Here is a 19567-nt window from a genome sequence, read left to right on the forward strand (position 1 = left end):
ACAAAAAACAACAACTGGACAATCTAGACTGTCTAAGGCCTTGTTATGAAGCTACTTGGTCGTAAGAGCCTACGACAGCTCTTATGTTTACTGCATCTACACTCCCAATAGTTCAGAGAAACAATTCATTCAAATAAGAATAATGGAGCGTGGCAGCCGAAGCCCTGTAAACTTGCCTCTAGTAGAGGCGAATGAGATTTACAAAAAGAAATTGATTTGATGTTCAGGAAAACTCCTCCACTTCATAATGACAGAGAACTATACACTGAGGGAGGAAAGGCAAGTCTAAAACAAAATAAAACCCTTAAAGATTCCTCGTGTTATGAAAATATGCTGATTTTCTCTACTTAATGTCTTATTGTAAGAGCTACTGAATGGACAGTTCACCTCAAAATAAAAATTCTGTCATCATTTACTCACCCTCGAGTTGTTCCAAATCTGTATACATTTATTTGTTCTGATGAACACAGAGCAAGATATTTGGAAGAATGTCAGTAACCAAACAGCTCTTGGCCACCATTGACTACCATAGCAGGAAAAATTACAATGGTAGTCAAAAGTGCCCCAGAACTGTTTGCTTTCCTACATTCTTCAAAATATCTTCTTTCGTGTTCAACAGAACAAATATTTTTTTCCTACTATAGTAGTCAATGGTGACCAATAACTGTTTGGTTATAATCATTCTTCCAAATATCTTTCTCTGTGTTCATCAAAGAAATGTATACAGATTTGTAACTTGAGTTGAATTTTCATTTTTGGGTGAACTGTTCCTTTAAGGCTGCCATTCACTCAGGTGCTGACAGAAATGTTGTTTAAAATGATTCTGCGCATTTACTTTTATAACAAGTCTCTGCAAATAACTAAAACGAGAAAAGACATTCAAACAAGTGGACTGTCCTATTTATAAACCTGACAAAACAAGTCATTTCAAGCAGGGAATGCTTTCAAAGTGTAGCAGCAGTATTCCTCGAGAAATGATATATTGTTTTGTCAGTCATGTTTATCTTCATTATGTTTTAAGTCAATTTGCAAATCACTAGAGTTCAGCAGAATCCAATACAGCAATATTTCATATAAGCGATGGACAATCTGTCACTCTGACAAAACCCTTCGTGAAAGCAGCACAGTGGCATAATTGTATTCTATTGAGCTAAAACAACCCATGTTGTCTTTGACGTCCAGTATATTGAAAAACCAGCAGCTTGACTTCCACAGTCTGCGCTGAACTTCGGAAATGATGGCTATAAAGAGAAATGTTGTCCAGTGCAATAATACGATTGGCACTATATAATTGGTTGCTGCTTTCCTCAATATTTTCCAGAGAATGACTCTACTGCCAGTACCCACCTTGTTTCACAGAGAAAGCGATTTATTAAACAATTTAAATATCATATTTGGTGACAGATGCCCTTTAAATCAACGTCAAAAAGCGATGTTTTTTCTAGGCTTTGCTTAGACAGGCAGGAAAAATCTCATTTTGTGTATTCGACTCAAATCTGTTTAATTGTTTGTCGTTTTAAATAGCAAAATAATGATATCGTTTTAAAACAGAGTACATGGTTTAGCAAAGCTTTAATCTGAATGGCCAGATTGGAATTCATTGGAATTCTTCATCTGAGATGTATACGTGTGCATAACAACATATGCAAATTTATTTTCGACATCTGTGTCGAATAATGTTACCGAATGATGTTATCACTATACCTATTCAAATTAAATAAATAAATGATGCTATCAGTCAAATCTTTAATTGGCTAGTTGCACAAGATGGCGCCGGTGAGCTTTTGCGACGCCTTGTTCGACAAAAAATTTCCGGTCATAAACACTATCGAGATGTTTTGGCTTAGCAATGTGAAGAGGATCTGTCATATCACTGATATATTACTTTCTCCTTTTTTATCTAAAAAACACCCATATTTGCAAGGCAAAACTCCTCCTTTCCCCATATAGTGTTATACGAGCGGAAATTAGTCTGCCGACTCTACCGAATTTTGTTATTTTGTTTTTTCTACTTTTTAAATACCAAACATTTATCATACTTGACATGATATCATCTTCTTATCAATACATGATATCAAATGATATTACACACTCTAAAAACCCCAAAATGGGTTAAACAACCCAGCATAGGTTAATTTCCAACCCAACAGTTGGGTTTGTCCCTTTTTGACTCAACGCTGGGTTAAAAATAACCATATATTATCATGATGTACAAAATAATGATATCATACTCAAAATAAAAGTGCAGAGAGGAAGTTGCGGCTCTTACGTAAAAAAAATAATTTGGTGTGATTACGCAATCAACTTTCTTGAAGTGCCAATTATATACAGGTGTTAATTTATTATTTAAGATATCATATGTGTGGTATTCAGTGTTGGGTAAGTTACTCTGAAAAGTAATTAATTACTAGTTACTAATTACTTTCTATATCCTATATCAACCGTGATTAGTTAAGTGATTCAAGGATAGACATGAAACGACTCTTAATTCATTCAAATAAATAATATAAAACTACATAAAGTACTCTTATTAACTGACTAAATTATAACAAATATAAGAAAGATACATTAATGCATGCATTTTAAAGTTAGACTTTGATTTTTAATGTCAATTCCACTATTGTATACATTACACAGTATTTAATTAAATGACATCAGAAGTAACTAATTAAATTACAGAAAAATAAGAGTAATCCCTTACTTTACTTTTCAAAGGGGAAAGTAATTAAATTACAGTAACTAATTACTTAGTAACTAGTTACACCCAACACTGGTGGTATTAACATATTATCAATAATCACAGTTATAAATATCACCGGTATATTGCTGGTGACATATTCTATTTTGTAAACTGCATCATGTTAGTTTATGCTGCATAATCCACCATAAACCAACATGACCAACATGGAAATTCATAGAAGCTAGCTGACTTGTTGTCAAAGAAAGTCTCCTAGCATAGTGTTGACGCTTAAGGCATTACCATGGCAACCAATGTGGATAAACCAGACAACGACTATGCGGTTGTAACAAAAGGATCAGATTTGACAATGCAGACAATATTCAGTCCTAAAGACTGAAACTGGCTGCCATTTGAATGTGTTGACAATCCCTCTATAGGTTAGCTATAGGTTAACCCTCTATAGGTTATAATATAAGGTCCATAAGAGACGAGCAACCAATATTAAACAATGTACGACCAACACAAGTGCTGCAGTGCCTCCTTTCATCCTTGCAATCCCATTCCATCAACATCAAACACACACACACAGCCAACGTGCAGCAAACCCCCAGGATTTATTTAACGCCCCTGGCTCAGAATGGCTCGGAGCTTTAGGCACTTCTTGTATCCTCTCATCCTGGAGAGAATTTGCTTGTCTCATGGCTTCAGCCCAAGTCAACACCTTGATTTAGTGCCAAGGAAAGCATAAGCATCGATAAAGAGCAGATTACAAAAAGCATCACTATCGTGAGATCGAATGAGCTCACTTTGCTGAAGACTTTCTCTTTGTCAATGAGAATGTTCACATTCACTGAGGAAGTGTTTCTACTGTATTTAATTCTCTAGCAAATTGTGTACAATAAAGCATTAAAAACGCAAGTAATAAAGTGTCACAAAGACTCATCTCATCAATCTCAGTAAAAAGGGCCGCAGTGACCTTGCATTCATATCACAAAATAAACCTCGATAGATTAGTGCGATTTGAGCTCTGTTCAAACGTACCCTCAATAGAAGAGAGATTATTTTCTTTGATAGCTTTAATTAATTCATTGATTTATTCAGCGCTCCAGAGGCTTCTTAAATCACTTCCAAGATTATGATCTCACCGGTACACATCAAACGCGTGAAATTTTATGTCTCGTGTGCAAGGGATACGCCTGCAGGTGGAAATGAAGCGAGTAACATTCAATAGCATATTAAACACAGAAAGGTGTCGAATGCATGGGACGTTAAAGAAAGTCACACACAGCAAAATCGCCAGTGTTAAAAAGGGTCAAATTAACTCTCACGGTGTTTATATAATCCACACTCTGAGAGTGTTAAAAGGGGTCAAATTAACTCTCAGTGTTTATATAATCCACATTTTGAGAGTGTTAAAAAAGGGTTAAATTAACTCTCACGGTGTTTATATAATCCACACTCTGAGAGTGTTAAAAGGGGTCAAATTAACTCTCAGTGTTTATATAATCCACATTTTGAGAGTGTTAAAAAAGGGTCAATTAACTCTCACGGTGTTTATATAATCTACTTTGAGAGTGTTAAAAAAGGGTTAAATTAACTCTCACAGTGTTTATATAATCCACACTTTGAGAGTATATATATACACTGTGAGTGTTAATTTGACCTTTTTAACACTGGCGATTTTACTGTGCACTCATTTGTGACAGTGTTTTGGGCTACTAAAGGAAGAGATTGTAATCGCACACTTATCTTTCATCTTCGGGGAGGGTTACCTCAACTCCGAGACAATGTCTCTTGCTTTCTCCGACAGGACATTCTGTGTGGACATATCAAGTCATCTTTATTAGCCTAGACCCCACGAGAGCAAGTAACGGGCACAGCCCAGCGGCACGCTGCTATCTCTCTCAGACAGCAAACCGTGGCTCCCTCCGTGGCCCTATTTAAAAGGCACTTATATTTTCGCTTCAAGGAACTTGGTTTTATTCTACGATGGGAGATTCGTGATAGCCGCGCACGCTGAAATAGAAAAAAACCTTCCTCATTAGAATTCCAACAAGGTGGATGATTGCCAGTGGAGACTAATGTAATTGTCATGGCAACTACACAATGTACAAAGATCCCAGTGGAATAACTCCGATCCCCGCTTTCCGTAAAAGCAAGAAGCCGAAGACATTTCTGTCGGAAATCTCTGATGAACTGACAAGCTCTAAATAATTTCACAGCAGACGGCACAACTGGGTGAAAAACAAAAACAAAACCATCGGGTTCCAGACAAATCAATTATATATGGCTGTCGTATTAAATGGGAAATGGTATATATGTGAAAACAAAACGGGCTAAAAGAGCACGTCTAAAAGGCGGACGTGGAACAACACAAAAGAAATGGATTTTCTGCATAGAGGTCGCATTTACGCAGGGTGTGTGTTTAGCCTCTCCCGGTGAGCAAAGCCAGCCAGACGTGCGGGGGCTTGAGGAACAGCCACAAGCAGAGGGCACCACTTTCCTCACCCGTTCGCCCGCTCTGGGGGGAACCAATGTGATTACTGCATTACCCTCTGGCAACCCTGCTTGAATTTTCTGTCTGCCTTCAACCGACTCGCTCGCTTTGATCCAAAAACAAGTCTGAGAGACCTTGAAAAAAAACAGATAAGAAAGGGTCAATGGAAGAAAATGAACAAGTTTTATATTCTTACTCCTGCCTGATGAGACAGCGTAAAAGACAGGAAAATAACCCTCAATTTGACATGAGCCCCGATGCCCCTTTCTCTACAATTTTAATTCGACAGGATGACAAAAAAATGAGGGAGGACAACAAGGAATGAAGGAAATTAGCTGAATTAGATTACTCAATCGCACCTCCCGCAAAATCAGGTCCATGTCAAATGGCCGTGAGAGTTTGCGTGTGCCACTCAGCCAACTGTAATGTTTCCGAAAGCCACTTTTCAGCTCACCATTAGCAGCTTTCCGATCGCCCGCCGCAGCACAACTGAAACGGCTGTGTTATTGTGCCTTCATTACGCTTATTGTATCAGCGAGAAGAGAAGGAGCTTTTTTAAAGGATTTATGCACTCTGCGCTTCCATGGGCGGGCAGTGGAACTCCAGGCCAGCAATACCTCCTTTCAAAGCGCTACAAAGGAAATGTAATTACCTTGATATGGTGGCAAAGGGAAAGGGCAAACTCTCAATATGCTGTAAATGCACTCACACTGAGACCAGGCAGGGCTAATTTGCTACTGATCTGTAGGAGTTTCCCCCCATTCCTTGCCCTCCCCATCTCTCTCTCTCCCACACAGTTGGGAAAAAATAGCATGAAGGAGCGGCGACCCTATATTGTAGGATACATGTGGCTACTACTGACCATTAGCCATGTTTGAAAACAGAGGTATAAAATTGTATGCTTAATAAACGTTCAAAAAATGTTTTTGAGGGATACTCCCTATAACCGCTTGCCTAAAGCCTGATTCACATTTCGCGTCTTTTGTGTGCGCAAGTTCATTATCTTAAATGTAGAAACGCGGCAGCCGTGCACAAATAGGTAACAAAACGGTCGCAATGCGCTGCGCCGCTCACGTTTTTCTAGGCATCGAGATGAAAATAGTTCAACTTTTCAGAATGCCGCACGCGCACCACATGAAAAATGCGTTTTCCGCGCGGTTTTAGACGCGAAATGTGAATCGCCCCTAAGGGGTTCACATTGTATGGTAATCTGCATGAATATTTTTAAAGGCACATAAAAAGCGCTCATCGGTTAATAGGGCAAAACTCCTAAAGAAGTTTAATATAAGAATGCTATTCACTTTTTCATTAGAGTTTATTTCAGATTAAGGAGACACGAAAGACAAAAGAAGAGAACAAGACTTTTTTGGAGAGTAAAAGTGTACCGCACTCATCATGTACAGTAAAGTGCTTCAACTGGGAGAGACATGCAATAAATGTTTTCTTTGATGTGGCCAAGTGGTTTCATTATTTTACAGACTGTTCTTCGTTTTACTCCATTTCAGAGTAATACAGGGAAATAAATGCCACCACTATGACACAGTATATCCTACCCAAAACTAATCTGAACTTAAAGTGATACTCCACCCAAAAATGAAAATTCTGTCATGAATTACTCCCCCAAAGTTGTTTCAAATCTGTATACATTTCTTTGTTCTGTTGAACACAAAGATATTTGGAAAAATGTTAGCAACTGACATTTCTGGGACATCATTGACTAACATAATAGGAACAATTAAAATGGTACCCTAGAATGTTTGCTTTCTTAAATTTTTCAAAATATCTCTAAAACGGAAGGAAGGAGGCGGGAACCGGCGAACATTTAAACATTTTAATCAAAAATAAATAAACAGCAGTAAAACAGGCCGGCAGCCCCTCACGGACGACTGCCGGCCACACGAACATAAACAAAACTTAACAAGTCCGGGCCCGGTCTTCTCTCGCCGTATGCTCCTGCCGCTCGGCCTTTTATGCTTCCAATCTCCTCCATGGGAGATACGAGGCCAGTGGCACCCAGCTGACGCTCATTATCAATCGCATCACTGGCCTCGCTTGCTCCTCCCACGGCTCTCGTCACGCCTCCCTCGTCACAATCTCATTTTGTGTTAAACAGAACAAAAAAAGGATACAATAATTTTTCCTATTATGGTAGTCAATGATGCCCCAGAAAAGTCAGTTGCTAACATTTTTCCAAATATCTTTCTTTCTGTTCAACAGAACAATGAAATGCATACAGGTTTGGAACAACTTGATGGGTAAGTATATGATAACATCATTTTCATTTTAGTTGACACAAAAACAAAAAAATATGTCATCATTTATTAACCCTCAAAAAGTGGAATATGACGCTATCTTCTGTAGAACACAATAGAAGATGTTTTGAGAAATGTCTCAGTGGTTTTGTGTCAATATAACGGAAGTCACTGTGTAGCAATGTTGTTTGATTACCAATGCTTTTGTGCCCTGCAGAATAAAGTCAGTCATACAGGTTTGGAATAACAGGAGGGTAAATGAATGTTGAAAGAATTTACATCTCTTTAAGGTTCCACTGCAAACAAAACTTCAAGTTAGATGAACTCTGATCTGCTAATTTGTATGGCAAGACAACATAATGACAACATAATACCAATAGAAGATTGAAAAATTGACCTTTTGGCCCTATGCAAACAAATACAAACTGCATGTTTTGCAGGAAACTAAAGTAGATGGTATATTTTAACATTTTGAAGTACTAATGCTTGTTATATAAGATATTTGTTACAATTCAATGACATTCTATCTCATATTCATTGCATCGCCCAAAGAAATTTTGCACAGTCAAAGCCCAGCGTGACTAACACTAAACCAAAAGTTTCGCTGATTTCAACAGTTCTGTCTTAGCAACAAACACAACACCCTGTAGGGCCTCCAGCGGATATGAATTTGTCCTGCATGCAAATTTACCCAAAAAGTAGACACAATGTAAAGTGATTGTATAGCTGTAAATCAGTCAACAGATGCATCTTAGAAAGTTCCCCCAAAAGTGAAAAAATACAGTGGCTTTTCCTTTTATATACAGAGTTATTCCTAAAGACAGGTCTGTCAGCACAAAGAGGCTAAAGCTGGGACATCAGAAAGGAGAACAATGAGAAACCTGAGATTCCTCAGCGGGTGAGAGAACGAGCGAGACGCGGAGGGGAGGAGAGAGAGAGTGAATAAGAGAGTGAAAAAATGCTGCATTCTTGTAACATAAGAACTGCAAGAATGTGCGCGGCAGGTATTTATGGAAAGGTGATGGCAGATAGTTGCCCTGGAAACGTCGGCAACACACGAGAAAACCAGAGCAGAGTGAAGAAAGCAAAAAAGAAAAACATCCGTGAGCGGCGCTCAAGGTGCGATGGCACTGGCTCTGCGTACCGCGTCGTCATGGCAACAAGCAGCAGGGAGAAATGGCGCCGTTAACGTTCATTCAGAAAGGCACCACATGTCCATCAATCTATAGCACATAAAGAGGCAACAGCACGTCCGCTAATGGTTTGAAGCCTGCGGGGCGCTTCATTGTTCTGCTATAATTATACCAAAAGGGACCAGACAAGAGTGTTGCGCTTTTTTGTCCACAAAAAGGTCGCAAACATAGATTCAGAGATGCTTTGGTTCAATGCAAGATAAGCAAATCTAACAACACAAACATAGGCCTAGACACACACACAACGGACCCCGTAAAAGAGACACCAAAGGCGGACTTTGCCGCTTATCACTTTGTTGTGATAATCTTTTCTAACCACAGCCCTGGGCAAGCAGATAAACTCCAAACACGACATTGAAGGTGAGCACTCTCTCTCTCCCTTCACTTTTCTCTCAGAATTTAGTTTTTCCGGCATGTCCGTTTACTGCCACACTCTGTCAGCGGTGGCAGGGTGACGGGCGGAGGAGAACCGGAGGAGGTGGAAAGAAAACAAGATGGCACAGCGGCGTGAAGGTTATGACTTTGCACGCGCGATGCACCAACACGCCAGGTGCTTTTCTGCTCTTGAGAAGTCGAACATCTACCGGGATTGTCATAGTAACTAGTAGATACGCAGCAACTGGTAAGGGTCAAGTGGGTTAGTAGGTTAGAGCGTCGTGCTGTCCATAAAATGTGTTATAGCTATATTGTGTCATTTCTCATCGCTCTAAAAAGCCCTGAAGTGCGCTCACTTCAGTTGTGACGCGACTGTGACATTTAATTAGAAACAAATGCCTCGTGCACTCAAGTCACTCATCCAATGCAGTCTGGAGCTGTCATTGCAGTCTAGAGCTGTTAATCTTCACTTACCTCGCACATTAATTCGATGACGATTCAGAGGCATCTTGTCCTACGATTCTACTGTATTATTAATAATTCAAATACTTAAAATGTGTTCAGGTGAGAGAGTGTCTCTGTTTACTTACAACACTCGCACTAGGCTGTTGCGTCTCTCTCTTAGTTTTGACACGCCGAATTGTCAAGGCGTGCGGCACGCATCTATCATAACACAAGTAGGTCGTTTGTGACATTATTTGCGTGTAGAAATTCGCGTTTTATAGCTTAAAGCGATAGTTCCCCCAAAACATGAAAATTCTGTCATTATTTACTCACCCTGAGATTCTTCCAAACCAACCTGTATAAATTTCTGTATAAACCGGTATAGATTTCATCCCCTATTGACTCCCGTAGTATTTATTTTCCCTACTGTGGCAGTAAATGGGAGATGAGATCTGTTTGGTTACTGACATTCTTTCAAATATCTTTATTTGTGTTCATCAATAGCGGTCCATGTTCAGAAATATGTGGGAATGTACTTTACTCACACTAAACTCCTGAAGAGAGAGTCGCGCAAGTGATGATTCAACTTTGAAATTAAAGACTGAAAGACGTATTTCAAATATGATAACACTTAGCATACATGGTGGCTCATACATGTAATTTCATTTTTTTTTGCGATTATTTGTTTGAATGCATCGATACAGTACACTTTCACATCAGCATCGCAAAAATATGTATTAATTATTGTCTACAGCTCTATTGCAGTCATAGCAATGCGGTGTCTCCACGTTCTAAGGTTATCAACTCCCAGTACATCAGCTGAGCTTGAGGTCAAATGGACACTGTCTCCCTGCTGTCAGTGATCAGGATTTGAGTGGTGTGAGAGTGTGTTTGTATATTAACCGGCCTTGCAGGACAACCGCGCTGCTCTCAGCGGTAGATGGACCATGCAGTCTGCAGAGGATGAGTCACAGCAAACAAAGCCCTAAATCTCTCCAAAAACAACAACAACAAAGTATGGGCACAAGGAGACGCGTATCACATCTCCGACATACAGCCGAGCTTTCGAGCCCTCAAACAAAGGATGAAAGAGATTAATTTCCCCCTGTCTCAGTGCCGCGTACGGCATCCACATCAGCTCTTCGAGGACTAGAAACAGTGCGGGGAGACTCGGCTGAGGGCTGATAATAATGTGTCACTACAAGTTCCGTAAACGCAGGGACGCGAGCTGAAACCTCTAGATGCATCAAAGTATAAAAAAGCAACGCAGAGATCTTAGTGGGAGATTGTCGAATGTCATATTGGCTTTGGGATCCGCCAATAGCTCTGGGTCTTGTGATAACTGTTTGAAATAGGTGTGACCGCACAGCGCGCTCAGGCTTGGAATCCCTCCTGTTCAGAGCGCTTCTGAATGAGAACGTGCTGTACGGAGACACGTGGAGCATGGGCCCTGAACAGGAGTGGGATTGTCGAGGCTGAGAAACTCCACAGGGAACACGGCGCATGAGAACCGTTCTCGCCCTAATGAGCAAACAGCTCCCAACAGCGCGAGTCTCCAAACTCTCAGGCCCTCGTGCAACTCTCACGCGGGACCGCATCAAACGCGCTCGCTCAAGCTGGAGGGGTTTAAGTAACCGGCATTTCTGCATGGCCAAACGCAGAAATTCCTGCTGTGGTTGAGGTGGGAGGTCTGCTTTGAGCGCTGGGCACGAAAACGCTTTCTGACTCATCACATTCATGGCGTAATTACATTCATCTGGCTCTGTAATCTGCTCTGGAAAGGGAAATCAAGAAGAAGAGTGGAGGAGAGAGGAGGATCAGAGAACTAATAAATCTTTGAGTGATAGAGAGGGACTGGAGATGGTGCGGCGCTGAACTCTTACCGGAAAGCCTCCAGCACCGTTCTCTCCGGCAGGTGAGGAGCAACTCGCTTGAAGGCGCTTTTGAAGTCCTCCAGCTTCAAGAAGCCACGACCTGAAAGAGTGCAGAGAGAGAAACCCAAAGCATGAGTTAACAAGTCTAATACTCTCATCTAAAACATCAAAAGGTGCTTCACTGCGAGACCGGGCGCCACACGAGAGGAAGAAATAAGATAATAGGATATAAAAAGAGCAATCTTTGGAGATGCTCGAGTATGCTCTTAAGGAATCAAATCAGCTTTCTCTACTACCAAAAAGGCGGTGGAGGAGTCCGCTCACCGCTTTTGGCTGAGATTGCGAGAGTGAGGAGTAGGACCAGCGAGAGCTCAGAGGAACAGCTTGTTGTGCCTTCTTCTCAGCGGCTGGCACGCAGGACTTTGATTTGCAGGAAATGGTTCCCCAGAGGAAGTTTAGAGCGCACGCATCCAAAGTCAGAGCTGGAAGTGGAATCTGTTTAGCGTGTCTGCTGAATTGATGAGAGGCGCAGCGGCGCACTGAGCGGGGGGATTAGAGGGGGGCGCCGGGGAGCACTGTGACATGCATGTCAACACGCCAGACCCTGCAACGCCAGTCCACCGACAGTAACAAAACGCTGCCCTACACCGCCACTACCGCAGGGACACGAGTAGAAAAAATAAATCACACAGCCGGCGCACAACTACCTTGTTTAGAAAAATTGTACACACCAAACACATTGTTTAAGACAATTACATTTTTGAAGATACATTTTTGAGGTTGACCTAAATGACTTAGGAGACACACCGAGTCAATCTCGTTTTGTGCAAACGGAAGGGTTTCCAAATGCACTGAGAATGCTCTGTCATTGGACTGGCTGCCACTTCGGCTCTGAATGGAGGTGACGCACTTCAGCGCGCTTTAGCTTCTAATGTGTCCCCATTCAAGATGACGACGGGGGTGACGGTGCAGATGAAACAGTCAAACATCTCATCCTGCGCACATTGGAGAGGACTTGCTGCCGTTGGCAGGCTGACAGAGACAACAGGCAGAGAAAGCCAGGACATAGGCTTTAAGCTTAGCTGGCAGAGGAACAAAGACAATCAATCTGAGAAAGTATTAAGACAATCCACTATCACGTACGCTCTGTTGGAGAACACCTGCCGAGTAGTCACCATTCAAATTTCCAGCTGCCTAGCAAATATCCTTTCAATTTAATATGTACGCATATTTTATGGCTGTATCATTTGTCAGCGTGGAAACATACGGTTAAGATCGCATCCAAGCAGCAAGAATCAGACTTTCAATCTCTTGTCTAAAATGAGCTAATTTTCAGGTAGCTCAGAATTCAAACAAGGGTTGAGTTAACTCGCTCGCAGCAATTTGGTCCTCGAGATGAATTTGATGGTTCATTAACATTCACAATTCTAATTAAAAGGCAACTGTATTTTTAAAAGCTGGTACTTTTAAAATTGCTGGAGACTGTTTTGGGACCTGGGAGGATGTAAATTCTCCAAAGCCTGATTAGAGGCTAACAGGAAGTCTGAGACAATGATATACAAGATAAGTGAACAAGCTTTGGGCGATACTGAATCTGCGGAAGAGATGGACTTCACGTGTATAAATATTCTGTCTTTAATACTGGGTCAGTCAGGTTAATCAAATACGATCCCTTGACCATAGTAAGCAGATTAATTCAGGGTCAGCTGATACCCACCTCCGGTGGTTACTTCTAACATACTCAAATTATTTCTGTAACAAAATTAATTAGTTAATTATGCATTTGCCTCCTACAAACAGTTTCAGGGAGGGCAGAGAAATCCACAGAGACTATGAGACTCATTTTACTGTGTATCTACACAGCCACAAAGCCTCAAGCGCTGGTACAGGCGCTATTAATTTCAAAGGATGACATAATTTGGAACCGAAAGGTATACTTCAGAAATATTCAAATTTCAATTAACATTCTTTCATCATTTAATCACCCTCATGATGGTCTTCTTCTGTGGAACACCAAAGAAGATTTTTTAATAATGTTGGTAACCAGACAACACTGGCCCTCATTGACTTCCATTGTATTGACACAAAAGCCCACAGACATTTCGCTAAATATCATCTCTGTTTTTCACAGAAGAAAAGAATGAAAGTTACACAGGTTTGGAATGACATACGGGTGAATAAAAGATGCAAGAATTGTTATTTCTGGGTGAACTGTCCCTTTAAGAATCACAGTTCAGCTGATGACATGCACACACACAAACCTGTGTTTGATTAGAAAAAGGCAATTAAATAAAGCACAAAAACAAAGGTTTGTTTATGGCCATGAGTCTGGATGAAAAAACTCAAAAACACTACTGAAAAAAAGGACACATGGCGCCCTCTACTGAGATTTTATGAAAACATATATACTATAATATAATATAATACATCCCTGTTTCAAATACTACAAATTTAAACCTGATTATTTGAGTCCAAACAATACATTTTACAATACAATAAAATTTGCCCCCATTGACTTTCCATAGTAGGAATACAAATTACTATGGAAAGTGAATGGGGGCTAATTTTGAAGTGAACTACCCCTTTAAAACCAAACTCAAGTCACATGCATTTGAATGAGAATATCCTAAAAATAAAGTGTTAAACTGGTTCTCTGGCTTTACCACAGGTCTGCTATAGTCACCACCGTTGTCACACTTACTTTATATCAACACTACCCAAAGTGCATTCAAGAGCATTCAAGTAGAAGTGTTAAACATGCACAGTCATGTAAATAGTAACATACAGTGTACATCAAAGGCGCTGAAGATCTGCCTCATCTTCTCATACGGATCTTCAGATGACATCTTCCGCCCCGTGAGAGTTGTAAACTGATGCAGTGGGACCCCTTTCAGAGAGAGAGAGAAAGAGAGAGTTTGAGGTTTACTACAAAGCTCTTCTCTGAAGTGCGTACTGTGCCTTTACATGGCAGTCTTCTGAAGCACTGTGTTTAAAGGAGTAATATCTTTCCCTCTTGCCTGCAGGGTAGTCATTTTTTCTCTGAGTGCTGTTATTGAGATGAAAAAGGTAGGCTGGCGAGTTCTAGACAGCCTGGTGGAAATACCAAACATACAGAGGGAGTTTAGCGGGATGATCTGGGTGGGCCACGATGACAGTGATGGCTGAGAAACAGTTGGGATACATCTCTTCTGGGAGAGGGACAAATGAATTAAGAGATCCAGGAACAGGCGTGATGGCTTCACGACACTTTGAGCCATGCCAAAACATATACTGTAAAATTACTATTGGGATCCTCGTGCCTAACAGAGCAGTGGTAAAAAAATTACGTGAACCAAGGTTATTTTAGTTCATTAAAATTAAAACTTTGAAAACGTTTCTGTTCATTGAAATCAAATAAAACAAAACATAACTGGAAAAATGAATGAAAAATTAAAATGTTGCCACAGAAATAAATTGAAATAAGTTTAAAGCACTAAAATTATAATAATAAAAAACCTAAAATAAAAATTTATCTTATATAGCAACATAAAAAACACTAAAACATTGACTAAAATTAACATAAAAACTACAAATCTGAAAATAAAAGTTAATTTAAAAATATTAATCAAAACTAAAATCAAAACTATAAAAACGTAAAAGCAAAACTATAACGTAAACACACAATGTATTTCTTGCTAAACACAACAAGTGAGTCACTCGTTTTGCTGAACAAAATGTGTGAAGCTGTTTTGTATAGGGATTCATCCATGCCTTAGTCTTTTAAAACATTTGCTCATTCTGTATTTCTAATTTGTAAATCACTTTGGAAAAGAGTGACTGCTAATGTAAAACATGTATATGCATTTTGGGTGGTTTCTAGGGTGTTTTAAGTCTGCAATGCTGTATGTACCTGCTTACTACCTCTAATAACTATATTTTAAGACCACTTCAGGAAACGTAAACAAATCTGGTCCAACACTGGTACAGAAGAACTTCCTGTTTCAGTTTTTAAAACTGCAGAAACGTTTGAACAAAATACAACCACCAGAACATTTATAACCGATTCAAAATGTTTTACAAATATTTTTTACATGTACCTATATATGTGCGATTGAAAAAATATACATGAAAACCAGAAGTGCTTCTGGCGAAGTCTATAATAATTTTAGAACATGGCCACATTCTTCTAGTGTGTGCTGCCAAACTTCTGAGAAAATCAGGACAACCTAGGCCTACAGAGATTTTGAAAACAACACAAAAGCTGCTTAGGTTATGATCATCTAGTCATAAAAATCTATTACATTTTTATTTAAATATAATTGTACTTTAATTAAACCAGTTTGCCCTGTAGCTTTATTACCCTCAACATAAGAACTCTCTATTTCTCTCTCTGGCACATCAAACACATAGACCTGCATATATTCCAGACAAAATATTTGGCAATGAATGAAAGAGGAAAAGCATGCAAGCCTCTTTAAAACTCATCTCTCTCTTTATTTTCCTCCTGCTTTTAACAAAGTGCAGAAAACCAAATCAGGATTGACTGCCCTTCACCGAGCTACAGAGCCCATCAGTCAAAAAGAAGTTTCTACAAGGTGGTCTCCTGACGTTCATCACTATCTGTTTGCCTCTTCCTCCTTCCCTCTGATATCTCCTTTCTCCTCTTCTCTTCAACAAGACTCAGGTTGCAGAATGGGACTTGTCCAGAGCTTCTCTTTAAAATCATAGATACCTCTGATTTAATCAACCTGCAGATCTCACTTGTGTCTTCTAAAGGAGTACAATAATTAATAATAATAATAATTGTGGTTAGGTCAAATAATTGTGATGAGATGATTGGTATTCTTTGCAAATTAAAAACACAGAAATAGAGCATAAAGTGTGTCAAATCTAAATGTTTCAGAAATTTGTTCTTGCACAAAACCATGCAGCAATGAAACCTCAGTTACTGGGTAGCTAGCTGTGTGGCCATTTCTTGCTTCACCAGTGAAAAGAATTGAACGAGATAAAGAAAAGGACAGAGGCGAAGAGGTGAGTGGGCGACATAAGAGGCAGCCGTATTGTGAACGGCGCGTAGAACTGAAGCCCTGAGTGGCCTCTTTACCGTGCAATGAGCCTGTCAAAGTGTTTCGATACCGAGTCTAGTCAAGCCTCCCATATTACCACCAGCAACCCTCTCTGCCCGACCATCACTAATTTACTAATCACATAAAATTGTAAAAAGGGGCAATTTAATTCACATTTGCTCTGAGCAAGATATAACAGTGGAAAAATTCATCACACGAAGAATGGCACTTTAACTAGATTATCTCATGCTTTCCCACGGGGCAGCATACAAAACCAATTTGATTGTAGGATAAAACAAAAAACAAATTGCTTACTAATCTAGGTCTTCAACCATTTAATGTCTCCCCTCAAAATACAGCACTGGCAAAGCCCCATTTTCTGGAGTGTTTCTGTCTGTCACAAGGACCTGTGGAAATCCTTTATCAGGGCTCTTTTTTTATAACGTGCGAGGTCAAATTTCACAGGGTCGCATTGATGCGAGTTGCCCCGCCGATTCATTTTGTTTAACAACTCATATGTTAAACACTGAACTCACGAGACTCACTGTCTGAACCCATCAAATCAGTCACTCAAAACACCCCAGAACACAAGCATGGTTAGACCATTTAACAAGACTGTAAGATTGGTAAGATTTTTAATTATTTATTATTTATGACAATGTGTAGTAAAGTACATATATAATAATTTAGTTCGGAGTTACTTTTGAGTTTTGAGCAAGCTAATTCAATTCAATTTAATGTGGTAAAAATAAAAGACTGTTATTTAAAAATAAGGTCTGGCAAATGAAGGCCAGTGGCAAAATTACAGCTTTTTGCAAAGAGGGCAACAAAGGAGGATTGTGAAGAGTGACAGGTTATATTTGTGTCAGATCATTTCATAGCCAATATATAACTTGAAAGAAGTTCATTATGGTATGGTCAAGGTCATTATGATTACTATAAAAACGGGTGCGACCAAATTATAAATTGGTGCGACCAACTGAGAAAGTGTCGCACCAGTGCGACCAGTGGGGAAAATGAGTCTAGAGCCCTGCTTTATGCATTTCACAGCAACATTATTCACCGTTGTTTGTCAGGATTTCATTACTGGCAATGTGTAAAAAGATTACACAGCATCTAAGTCAAGCTCCTTTTACTCTGCTTGAGTGGTAGAAAATTCGGTTTTAAACATTTTGTACGTGTTCTTGGACTGCACATTAGTGTGGGTTGAGCATCAACTAAAGATGGATTCTACAACAATAAAATAAACAGCACAGGACTATGTGTGGGTGGTTTCAAGCAATACAGTAGGTAAACCATATGTGGACATAGAATGCACTATAAATGGGGTGTCGAAAAACATAATCCTCAATTAAAAGTAATTACAATGTAAAAGATTGAATTTGACATGACACATGGGATTATTTAAATAACATCTGGATAATTGAATTGTGATAAAGTTGACACATTGGTATTGAAGAACAACAGGATGTCCATTTTATTTCCAAAATACGAGATGTCTACAACCTTACAGCAGAAAATGATTTAACAGCATACCTGGGCAGTCCTTAACAGAGCCAGACTCCATCAGTAAATCTGTCTCAGACTGCAAGACAAAATAAAATAATAAATCTAAATCATAAGTTCATTATATGCAAAATTATGAATAAACATACATATAAAACAAGCAATTCTAAGGTTAAATTATTTTAATGATTTGCTTTTTTTAAGTATTTGTTATCCCTCTAGGGGGCAATACAATTCTGTCATCATTTATTTACACTCATGTCCTTTTCAAAACCTATGAGACTCTTTCTTCTATGGAACAGAAAAAGGGAAATGTCTCAGTGATTTTGTTAAACTCACGTTTGCATCCTTCGTATTTACCTTCGATGGCTTATATCCAAATAACATGACCACTGCTATCTTAAGATCTTCTCGGGACAAATAACCTTTCCTCCCCACATCAGACTGATGAAAAACCTGAAGAACAAATGGATGTTACAATTAGTTACAATCCCGGAACAATCCCAATCCCGGGCCCGGATAGCTCAGTCGGTAGAGCATCAGACTTTTAATCTGAGGGTCCAGGGTTCAAGTCCCTGTTCGGGCGATACTTTTCCACGCCACGCAAAACTATATTCAACGTTATTTTCACCTATAATACCAGCAAGACTCAACTTTTACTGTACCAACAGCATTAAGTGCGTATTATTTAATAAGTATGCTTCAACGCGTGTTTCAACCACAGGCTTTGTTAACGTTGGACGAAGGTAACGTTAGCCTCAGACGACATACTTTTAGTATAGTTTGTTTTATGACCCTTTTATTCCTGTAACCTTATAAACACAGTGACATCAACGAAAAACGCATGACATCTCAACATCCATACCAGTATCTGTTTCTAAAAATCTTGTCACAAGCTTCATAACCTCATAAGCTGGTTTTGAAAACATCATCAACTAAATTTACCAACTCAATTTTCTTCTTGTCTGCATCGTTATTTTCTCTCTCACTCCTAAAGTATGTCATTCTTCCAGCGGGAAGCATTTCACTTCGACAAACTAAATATAAATATCTTCTGGAAAGTTGTAGAGATGTGCGTAGAAACCACAACGTTGAAAGTGATTGGCTTTCAAGTAGAGTTCTATAAAAAGAGCACGCAGTATTCGAGACGCTGATTGGATACTAAAAACGTGTGCCGAAACCAGGAAAAACAGTCTGTCGTTTTCAAATTAAAGGTCTTTTGGAAACCGCAAACAGAGTTGTCTTTTTCATTAGTAATTACAGTATTTATAGAAACAAACAGGTTTTGTATTTTTCGTTGTATTAATTGTTACTATCAAAATGATATACTAAAACATTTCCAATCTGAATCATTCAAAAGATGGTGAGCTCACAGCATTTTTGCTAAAATGTGTCTCTGAAATTAGGAAATGTTCTTGGTTTGGTAACATGAGGAGTCTTTTACTTCTTTTCTAGGCGAAATGTTTTACGCAGAAGTGTAAAATAGGTGAGAGCAAGTCTTGTAATGCCATGTAACGTTTTTAGATGTTTATACAGTATATAGATCTACTATCCTCCTCTTCAACAGAAGACCTCAACAGCTGTGAAACCTTTTCAGTGGTCTTACCCTGCTCTGTTAAATGACATGCTGTCATTTTGAATATATTATTTTGTTAATATAAATCTGAAAATCCCAGTGGAATAAACATGCCCCACAAACAA

The 19567-nt window shown here is 39.3% G+C and overlaps 1 protein-coding gene and 1 non-coding gene across 5 annotated transcripts in view; one reads left to right on the forward strand and one right to left on the reverse strand.

The window, feature by feature from the left end:
* The window catches only part of efcab11 (EF-hand calcium binding domain 11), a 55538-nt gene extending 36636 nt beyond the window's left edge, over positions 1 to 18902 (reverse strand). For 2 of the 4 annotated variants that reach the window (XM_057343961.1, XM_057343959.1), the window contains exons 1-5: positions 18812 to 18902; positions 18227 to 18322; positions 17897 to 17945; positions 14101 to 14202; positions 11325 to 11415 (exon numbers count right to left, since the gene is read on the reverse strand). In XM_057343961.1, the coding sequence (XP_057199944.1) occupies positions 11325 to 11415; positions 14101 to 14202; positions 17897 to 17945; positions 18227 to 18322; positions 18812 to 18889 (416 nt within the window). In that variant the 5' untranslated portion in view covers positions 18890 to 18902. Of the gene's footprint in view, positions 1 to 11324; positions 11416 to 14100; positions 14203 to 17896; positions 17946 to 18205; positions 18323 to 18811 lie in introns of all 4 variants that reach the window. The other 2 variants (XM_057343960.1, XM_057343962.1) reach the window with 2 other exon arrangements.
* Positions 18380 to 18452, forward strand: trnak-uuu (transfer RNA lysine (anticodon UUU)). The gene has a single exon. It is a non-coding gene; the product is annotated as a tRNA-Lys (tRNA).
* Positions 18903 to 19567: the final 665 nt, after the last annotated feature.

Source organism: Triplophysa rosa, linkage group LG10 (genome assembly GCF_024868665.1).
Source record: "Triplophysa rosa linkage group LG10, Trosa_1v2, whole genome shotgun sequence".
Classification (NCBI taxonomy): domain Eukaryota; kingdom Metazoa; phylum Chordata; class Actinopteri; order Cypriniformes; family Nemacheilidae; genus Triplophysa; species Triplophysa rosa.